This window comes from Larimichthys crocea, chromosome II (genome assembly GCF_000972845.2).
Source record: "Larimichthys crocea isolate SSNF chromosome II, L_crocea_2.0, whole genome shotgun sequence".
Lineage (NCBI taxonomy): Eukaryota > Metazoa > Chordata > Actinopteri > Sciaenidae > Larimichthys > Larimichthys crocea.
Window position 1 is genome coordinate 14,256,487 of NC_040012.1, and position 10,584 is coordinate 14,267,070.

The 10,584-nt window shown below is 45.6% G+C and overlaps 1 protein-coding gene across 1 annotated transcript; it reads left to right on the plus strand.

Annotated features, from left to right (window-relative positions):
• The first annotated feature begins 3,163 nt into the window (after positions 1–3,163).
• On the plus strand, positions 3,164–9,269 carry proca (protein C (inactivator of coagulation factors Va and VIIIa), a). The gene is given in 11 exon segments (XM_010753343.3): positions 3,164–3,270; positions 3,522–3,553; positions 3,679–3,762; positions 3,958–4,115; positions 4,416–4,440; positions 4,659–4,769; positions 5,419–5,559; positions 7,603–7,721; positions 7,820–7,937; positions 8,630–9,040; positions 9,043–9,269. Coding segments are annotated over 9 exon segments (1,329 nt in total). The 5' UTR covers positions 3,164–3,270; positions 3,522–3,553; positions 3,679–3,692; the 3' UTR covers positions 9,219–9,269.
• Positions 9,270–10,584: the final 1,315 nt, after the last annotated feature.

A 10,584-nucleotide genomic window follows, 5' to 3' on the forward strand; every position in this document is an offset into this window, starting at 1 on the left:
TCTCGGACAGATGTTCGTCTCTGGTTCTGGCACAACAAAGGGCTCGGTTAGCATGGCACTGAACTTCAGGGACACTTCTGCTGCTGCTAACTGTAGCTGCTGTTAGCTCATGTCAAGACTTTTCTACCTCGTGTATTTTCTCTTGATTATTGCGCTGCCTTGTTTGGTTAGTGACGCCGACTTCCGGCGGTGCAGTGCAGGGTGTAGACAGGTTTATGATCTATACCTGCTGTTTTATGGTTGCTATTACGTATATTCTCTGTGACGTGCATCAGGCAGGGAGCCTTCAGGTTCATGTTTCTAGTCAAAGATGTTTTCATGTTTTCTAGGATTCCTAAATAAATATTAATTATATATCAGAGTGACACTTTGAATCAGTCAATTAAAGGAACATGGATCATTCAGTCAGTGTTCGCTTTTGACCCCCTGTTCCACACAAACAGCTCAGTTGGCACACGAAGCTGCTTTCAACAATACAGTAATCTAACACTGTGGAAGCTCTTCACAATGCGCAGCCTACTTTCATTTTTTAACACATTTAACAACAAAGGACAATGACTTAACTGCAGCTCCCGGGGTTATCTGGAAATGTGATATTAATCAAACTAATTACAAACACGACAAGACACAAATGGAAGCTCGCTGGGTGAAATTTAAGACTGGGTTCATGTAAGGCATACACTGTATGTATTCTTATACCTGTGTATTTTTACATCAGTATAGTCCTGAATGCAGACTCTTTTCTTTCTTTTTGAGGATTTCCTTTCCTCTTTTTACCTCCAACTCCTGATCTCCTTTCCCTTTCTTCTCTGCTTGTCTTTTCTTTGTCAGTGTTTGGTGTTCATGTGTGATAAGAAGCTCAGACTGCAAACAGATCTCCTGCTCCAGACACCTTTTTCAGGCAACAGTTCAACTGCCAAGAAACCAAAAACTGGACTAAAGACGAGACTGAACATCTTCCCCGCACTGACACTGAGAAGAGACTGTTTGCAGGAAATATTTCCCCCTAAAGACACAAGCACAACGTTCAATCCCAGCATTTATATATTCATGTTTAAATAAATGTATCAGCATTTACACAGAGAGCAGCACCGAACTTTATGATCTAAATTATTGATATTTTGCTAAATAATCAGTGTATACATTCAAGTAATAATAAGATTAATAGATAATGGTTAGTTGAAGCCCTGAAGTGGAGCTATACTATATTTAAATGTTGGACTCAGACAGTGTTCTGTAGTGGCCAGGTTAGTTTTAAAGGTTGAATATTTATTTATCTCATGAGTTTATCATAAACACAAATTCTTGGCACCTTCAACCAGAAACCTTTAAATAAAGAGCACAAGAGGAAAACACAAATCCCGTCTTTGAAAAACAGTTTATGTGAAGGGAAGCGGACAAACAGAAACCTGGTGCGGGCACAAAGCGGCAGGCAGCGGGCCAGGTCTCAGACCACCACCACAAGAAAGGCAAACGTTTGGGAAGGCCGCGCCCTGGCCGTCTTTTATTCTGAAAAATCAAAACAGCCATGGACACAAAGGTAAACTGAGCCAAGGGAACAAGGATGAGGCACAAAAGGAGACAAGGAGATGAATAGTTAACCTTAATAAGTGTCCTGGTTTCCACAGCCGGAGGAGCTCAGCAGCACCTGGAGGCGAGCCCAGGTTTCACCCATACCTGTTCACAGTAGACAAGACCTGCATTCCTGTACTGTATGTGGAGGGGCGGGAACGGGCAACCAGAGGTCATCTGGACTGCAGAAATACAAAAACTAGCATCTATTATACCCTGAGGGGGAGACGCATTTTTATGTCATGTGACCATTCTGACACATTTACAGACAGGTGACAAATAAAAGGAATACATCGACGTGAAGTGTCTTCTTCCCTCGTTTGGCACGTGGTGCATCCTTTTTGTTTCCAGGTCAGGGTGCTAGATAAACGTGCTGCACTGCAAAATCTGATTTATCCCAGAACTGTCAAACAAAAGTACGTGTGCACGTTACAGTGAGGCGTGCAAAACGAAAGTGATTTTTACACGTGACCTTTAGCGTTCACTATGTATGAAATGTCCCTTTAAAATCCAGATAAACTTTAATCTCATAGTGTCTGAATGTCCAACAGGTCAAATCAATTTAACACACACAGTTAAGTCAATGCAACAAAAAACATGACTTAACATAAAGTTATTCGATGCCTCAGTCATTATGTGTGTGTGTGTGTGTGTGTGTGTGTTATGTAATTCAAACTGAAACACAAGATGTATCAAGGTCCCAGAGGGTTGTCTTTATTGTCTGCACCTCGTCCTTCCTGCTCTGCAGCGTTCTGCATCGGTCTCATTCAGTTCAGCGTGCGGTCTGAAGGTTCACATCTGTTCTAGTCGTCAGTGTTTTTAGACGACAATGTGAATTACTGTGTTTTCTCACAGGTTGTCCACAAATCCACGTTAACTAAAACCACACTCAGTTCCAATATGAACAGAAGCTAACAGAGAGCCACAGGACAGACTGAATCCTGCATGAAGTGGTTCAAATGTGTTGTCACACGAATGCTTCCCAGAGTCTTCATAGGAGACTGTATGAATCACACCATGGTCTGAATTACTGCAAAGAAACCACGACTGGAGGAGACCAACGAGAAGAAGAAAACCTGTTGGACTAAGAAACACATGAATGGACATCAGAGCAGTGCAAAGTGGACTTTGTGTGAGGAGTTCTGGTTCAGACCAGCATGGTGGAAGATGGCTTGTCTAGCATTCTTCAGCCGCACGTCATCACACCTGATTTGCACATAGTGGAAACCATTATTGGTTATTTAACAGGACGATGGAGAAACCCTCTGCCATGAAAACATTGCAGCTCTACACGCCGCTGCCTTCTTACAGCTCGCTAAACAAGTCAGACACTGCTCTAACGAAACAGTCAGTCAGTAAAAGCAATGCCCATTTCTGATGAACTTATTATGAAGGATATCAAACTATTGTCAGTTCATCAGGTTGCAAACACAGAGGATGGACGCTTCAGTCGAGCTTGTGTCAGATTGTTTGAAATAATTTAAAAGGAACATCTTGGACTTTTGTGAAATGGGCTCTGGTCTGTTGCGGAGGTGAGTGGGTGGAGGTTAAAGGGCAGGTTTGTGTGTGTGTTGACAGTGTTGGCAGACGGTGTTCAGCTGCAGACTGTGGACTCTCAGTAAACACTGGCAGTTAGTCATTAACACACCAGAAACAGAGCAGACCATCGTCTCTGTCCACGGCTTCGATTCTTCACACGTAAGTACAAAAAAAACCAAACACTCAAATCCAATTTTCTGTCTTGTTTTAATGAAGGCGTAGCAGGACAGGGCGTAGTCACGGCTTCGCTCTGCAGCCTCTGTTGTTCAGGTGGTGGGGTCAAAGGTCGCGGGGGTCCAAACGGCTCGTCTCCTGCTGTCTGCGTTTTCAGCTGAAAATGATCGATACTGTCCAAATGTCTTCAACATTCATCATGTGCTTTTCATCTTGTCTTCCTGTGTCGTCTCCAGCTCTTCCTCTCTTTTCGTCCCACTTTAACTCGGTGAGTCACGTTAATCATCATTTACGTGTGAATTATGAATATTAATGTCTGTGTCAGTTTTTGGTGAGCAAGCGTAAACGCTGTAGGAGACGAGATGATTGGCTCACATCTCGCTGTCGCTGCAGGTTGGACTGAGGTCATGTCCCGCCTCGCTCTCTGCCTGTCCGTCATCGCGGCTCTGTGGTCGGCGTCAGTGCTCAGTCTGTCAGGTGGGTCAGTGTTTGCTCCTGGAAAGTCACAGTGAGAATGACTTCATAAATATTTGGTCAGGTGAAATGTTGACTTGACTTTCAAATGAAGTCATGTTGTTATCTCCAAGCCGTGTCTATGACATACATGTTTCCACAGCGTGCAGGCCTGTTGCAGTTAGAATGCATGAAGCTCTTTGTCTTCTGTCCATTCAGTGTTCTCCGACCCTCCGACCGCCCACATGCTGCTGCGCTCTCGTCGGGCAAACTCCTTCCTGGAGGAGCTGAAACCTGCTTCGATGGAGCGTGAATGTGTGGAGGAGAAATGCAACTTTGAAGAAGCCAGAGAGATTTTCCAAGGCCTGGAAGCTACCGTAAGATGTTTAGGAAGTAATTGTGCAGCGACCTGCCAGGCAGCACCACAAGCAAAGATTTGAAGTCATCATTAGTTCAATTATTTGTCATAAATACATACATACATATTTTAACGTCTTGTTCAGTAACTGGGCCCTGGCCTTAATGCGTTAACTCGATCCACGAACTGATGGATGATTGTGAAAATGATCAGCACTGATGTGAAGGATTAATTATTGAAGAGCCGGGCATTCTGATTCACACACAACAAACTCATCAAACTGAAGCTTTAATATTCTTTTTGTCTTGTGTGTTTACAGCTGGAGTTCTGGACGGTGTACACAGGTATGAAACCCGGAGCCTGTTGAAGCATGAAGCCAGTTTCACGTAACCGTAGATTAACGTGAAGATATTTCACTCTCAGCGTGTCAGACGCTCGTTTTGTTCATCAAATTACTTCGGTGCTGTGAAAAAGATGTTTGTAACCACATGCAGCAAACCCTGCCAGGTCTCTTGCAGGGCATTGTGGGAAATGTATTCATGTTGAGCTGACTGTGTTTCAGACGGGAACCAGTGTCGCTCCAATCTGTGTGTCCATGGAGCCTGTGTGGATCTGTACCAAGCCTACGCCTGCCGCTGTAACCAGGGATACGAGGGCAAATACTGCGACCAGCGTGAGTCTGGACAAATATTTATCTATATATATATAAATGTTAACAACACTGACGTGATATGAGTGTTGTATAATGTTTGTTTAACACATTTTAATGATGAATAATCACATGAATGATCTTTTCTTAAACTTTAAATCAGAAAGAAGACGCTGCAGTTAATAATTATTTTTTATTATTGATCAATCTGCTGATTATTTTCTAAAGTAATAATAGTGACTGATAATAACATGTCAGGTGACAGTTTACTGAGCAGCAGATCGTCACAGTGAAGCAGCAAATAATCACATAATTATTTGCCAGTTAATTAATCCACGGTTCTGAAACTTTGGTACCTCCATCTAGTGGCACGTGGAGGAATCTCTATTGAAATGAAATAATAAAAACATACAATATAAAAATACTACACAGTTTGCATGGAAATAAACTTGAGATCACTGGAATGTGATTTGAAATAAGCTTTGCTGATATGTTGTCACATTAATCCATGATGAGGTAGAAGCTCAAATGTGACGTCAGGACAGTGAGCAGAGGTAAAGCTTGAAAATAAAGTCTGTATTGTAACATCTGTCGTGATGGAGGTTCCAGGAGAGACAAACCTTTTCTGGACTGATCGGTTCCTCTGCTGCGCCTCTTGTTTGCTGTCGTTCAGCTCAAACGGCCTCGAACTGCTCGGTGGATAACGGCGGTTGTGACCACGACTGTTCGGAGAGCGAGGACGGCCTGAAGAGGAGCTGCAGCTGTGTGAGTGGATACAAACTGCACGACAACTCCAGGGTGTGTGAACCCAAAGGTGAGAAAATACACTAGATTAGATTAGATCATACTTTATTCATCCCACAACTCCACGAACAGACACAAACAGACAATGTGCAAAAAGAACTTAAGGTCATGTGATATGAAAAAGAATTGTAAGGTAGAGTGACCATGATATAAATAATATTGTACAGTGTGAGTAATCAGAATGGAAATATAAGTACAGATAATATAAATAAAGAATAAAGATAAACATAGAGCCACGGTGAGTGGTGGGTAATTGAGAAACAGCAACAGAAACCATGATCAGGTGGAGCAGGTGGAGCAGGTGGAGCAGGTGTTGTGTTGGATGAAGGACCTGCTGCTCCTCCTTCTTACACTGTGGGTGTAGCAGTCTGCTGCTGATGGAGCTGCTCAGAGACCCACAGTGTCATGTAGGAGGTGAGAGGTGCTGTCCATGATGGAGGTCAGCGGAGCTAACGTCCTCCTCTCCTCCACCTCCTCTGTGGAGTCCAGAGGACAGTCCAGGACAGAGCTGGCTCTCCTGATCAGTCTGTTGAGTCTGCTCCTGTCCCTGTCCAGCAGACCAAAGCATGAAGGCTGAGGCCACCACAGAGTCAGAGAAGGTCCTGAGGAGAGCTCTGCACACTCTGAAGGACCTCCGTCTGCTCAGCAGGTGGCCCTTCTTGTAGAGAGCATGGGTGTCATCAGTCCAGTTGTTGTTGAGTTGAACACCAGGAATCTGTAGCTCTGCACCACCTCTATGTCCGATCCCTGGATGTTCACCGCTGTGAAGGGAGATGTTCTCCTCCTGAAGTCGACCATCATCTCCTTCGTCTTGCTGGTGTTCAGCTGAAGCTCTTTGAGCTCACTCCAGCTGACAAAGTCTCTGATGACCGTCCTGTATTCCAGCTCGCTCCCTCAGAAACACGTCCAACGACGGCTGTGTCATCAGAGAACGTCTGGATGTGGCAGTGGGTGGTGCTGTGGGTGAAGTCCGAGGTGTAGAGGGTGAAGAGACAGGGGGAGAGCACCGTACCCTGAGGGGCACCTGTGCTGCAGAGCACCATGTCAGACACAGTGATGGAGCCTCACATGCTGTGGTCTGTTGGTGAGGTAGTCTGTAGTCCATGCAGCCAGGTGTTGGTCTGCTCCCACGTTCTCCATCTTCACTCTGAGCAGCGATGGCTGGATGGTGTTAAAGGCACTGGAGAAGTCAAAGAACATGACCCTTGAGGCTCCGGTTGAACCTTGCGTCTCCCAACCACACCACAGAGCTGGTCAGCACAGTCCTTAAGGAGTCTTGGCCAGGTGGGGTGTGAAGAGGGGAAATCAAATCTGTGGAAAAACAGATTCAGTTCATCTGCCCAGTCCTCGTCCCCGCTGGTTTGATTCCTCTCCACTCCTTTACCTGCAATGTTCTGCAGACCTCTCCAGACGTCCCTGGTGTTGTTGTCCTCCAGCCACTTCTCAGTTTCCTCCTGTAGCAGTCCTTCCTCCCAGCTGGAGTTCCTTCTGGACTCGTCCTTGTCCCCTGATTTAAAGACCCTCTTCTTCTCGTTCAGCAGGGCCTTGATCTCGGAGGTCACCCAGGGTTTGTTGTTGGGAAAACACTGCTGCAGAGTCCAGACCTTCACAGGTGGTTGTTCATTCAGCACAGGGGTGTAGTCTGTGACGAGGTGAACGAGGTTGTGATCTGAGCGACCCAGCGGAGGGATGAGCTGTATGCATCCTTGATGTTTGCGTACAGTAGGTCCAAAGTTCTATTGTCTCTGGTGTGGCAGGTCACTGGGTGAAGGTGGGGACAGCAGAGGACAGGGAGGCATGACTGAGGTTTGCTTTAGTTCAGAGCTCTGCAGGTATCAGAGCAGCTGCTGGATGGAGGTTTTCTTCATCAAAACCTGGATGCTCAAAATATTGTCCAGGTTCAACTGAGCCTCAGAGTCGACTATCAGAATCAGAGCCAGAATCCCTATCACACATCACACACAGGAATACAGACAGAACCAAATATAAACTCTGTCTCTGTCTCTCTCTCTGTCTCTCTCTCTCTGTCTCTCTCTGTCTGTCTCTCTCTCAGGTCGCTCATCCTGCGGTCAGCTGCTGATCGGCAGGTCGTCATACACCAAACCGATGGACGGCCTGCTGCCCTGGATGGTGGGAGGGGAGGTGGGGAAGAAAGGAGAGAGTCCCTGGCAGGTGACTGATCTTTGCTGTCGCTGCTCCTCTGACTGAAAAACTCCTGTTGTCCTGTAAAAATATCAAATATAAAGAGAAACATAATGTTTCGTATGCAGGTGCTGTTACTGAACGCCAGAGGGAAATTCTGCTGCGGAGGCGTCCTCATCGATGAGAACTGGGTCCTGACCGCTGCTCACTGCCTCGAAAACAACCTGAAATTCAGAGTACGGCTGGGTGAGACAATAAACACTACGGCAGCATAACGAAAGGTTTATTACAGCAGCGGATCTTTAAAACGAATGGGTCACTGGGCTTCATGCAAACGATGGACTGCATATACTAGAACCTATCCTGATTACAAATATTTATCTCAACACAGAATATAAATGAGGCATGCTGGGAGCAAAGATTTGTTACATTAGACGCTGTAGTTAGTCGCTACATTTTAGTACTCATCAACTACTCCGAAAAAGTCGACTAGTTGTTTAATTGCAGGAGATATATCATGTTTTCTTCTTCCTATTTCTCTTCCTTCTTTAAAATACAACCAATAAATTGTGTATAGACATTCCTGACAGCCTGGCAGAAGCAGCGTGAGGGGTGGGTGAGTGCTTTGCAGGCCAGGCATGTGTCCTGGAGAGAGGGAAGGGGGCCCCGGCGGTCCTCTCAGCTCAGTCACTGCAGTGGTTGGTTCTCCTTCTCTTCTGGTGTACTGTCTGTACTGCCCTCACGGTTTCTGATTGCACATACTATGATGGTTTTGGTCTCTGTTATATCATTGATGCATGCATCATGCATGATGTAGGCAGTTACAGTATCTGTCTATTCCTGGATGTTGTACACATGAGTATCAAAACTGCATGTTGCAGTGTTGGGGTAAATAACCTGGCAGCTAACAGGTATCACCCTGTGATCTGTCTCTTCAGGTGACTACGAGCGTCACAGAGATGAGGGCACCGAGGTGACCCTGAAGGTCGTCCAAACCTTCAAACATCCAAATTACGTCTGGTTGGCAGATTTTGTGGACAACGACATCGCCCTGATGCGTCTGGAAAGTCCCGCCCCCTTGTCCGAGCACATCGTGCCCATTTGTCTGCCGGGGCGCGAGATGGCCGAGAGGGTGCTCCACCAGAACGGCACCCTGACCGTGGTGAGCGGCTGGGGCAAAGATGACTTTGACAGCAGCCATTACAGCTCAGCACTCAACATCATCAAGGTCCCGCTGGTCGAACATGACATCTGTGCCCGCCAGATGACCAACAACGTCTCCAACAACTTCCTCTGCGCTGGGATCCTGGGACAGAGGATGACGCTTGCGCGGGACAGCGGCGGACCGATGGCACTCTGTACCGAGAAACATGGTTCCTGGTCGGCCTGGTGTCCTGGGGCGAGGAATGTGGCAGGGACGACAAGCTTGGCATCTACACCAAGGTGTCCAACTATTATGATTGGATCAACAGTGTGCGTGAAGAATGGGACAGAGGTCACCATCCACAAGTATCCCCGAGTGTCTGAACCAACTCAGCCTACAACAGTTGATCCAGTTTTGGTCTGATAAAACAAAAAAAAAGGATGTAACACTTAAATAAATGTAATCTGTCTCAACATGCTTCCGTCTCTTTTTTCACCGTGTGTGAGTGTCGTTACTTTTAGCCGCCTTTGGGTATAAATCCTCTGACTTTTGACATGAATAAAATTAAGCTCGACCATGACCATGTCGTCCTCTATGTCGGGTCAACTACACGTTTAAACCCCGAGACTCCACAGAGCACCGTCTCCGCACGACAGGCGCTGCTGGTTGCTGTGGCGACTTCGGGCACAGACGTGGAAAGGAAATGGGTGTTAGGTGCAACAGTTGTTCATTTCCCATGTAGTGAATCTTAATGGATGATAATGGGACAACAACAGAATTGTCACAGTTTATCGTCTCACATATTTCATCAATGCATCAGTGAAATGATTCCACAGAGCGCACAGTGAACACAAGACTTTATTGAATGACGTTATAGACAGAGGTCAGCAGCAGGCGTGTTCAGGCCTTAGCTCTTACTCATAACGAGCTGCACGAAACGTCTCGTACCGAGGTCCGACGTCTACTTTAACTTATGCTTTTAATTCCCTTCTAAAAATGGCAGCACCACAAATGAAGAAACAACCTGAGAATCAACACACACACTTCAACACACACACACACACCTCAGATGCATGTGTGTGTTTCACAGTATGGAGTGTTTCAACATCTTCCTGCGATGACATCGACATCGAATCTCTTTACAACTTAGAAACTTAACAATAAATAACCTGAGCTGAGTTAAAGACATTTCACGGCTGCCATTTTGTGTCATATGTTTGTCAGAGTGGTGACCTCCTGTTTCCTGTGAGGATCTGTGCACAGGTGCTGATCGACAACAGCTGACTCCAATCCAGCTGATCAGTGGAGGTGTGAGTGCTCGAGGAAGGTTTTGTAATTTGTGTCACTCTGTATGTTCTCACCACATTTTTCTCCTGTTTTTGGTCAGCTCGAGAAGTTCAGCGTTCAGGTAGCTCTCCCTTTAAAAAAGCTTCGTTTAGTGTCTGGAGTCATTTCTCCACTTTGGTTTTTTTATGCTCCCGCAGGGTGTACAGCTTGTTAAAAGTCTGAATCATATTTAGTTTGTACAAGCATAAAACATGAACAGAATGAACACCTGTTGTATCCAGATGTTTTAAAGTGAACTAGGATCACGTTAACTAAGTTTACGTTACACTTCGGAGCTGACTCTGCTGTTTCAGCCTGTGACCTTAGCGAATACGTTTTTCTATGCATTTACATCAATAGAACAAATAAGTGATGAACTGTCGGTGCTTTAGAGTTTTCAGTTTGAAACACAGAAGCTGTGAT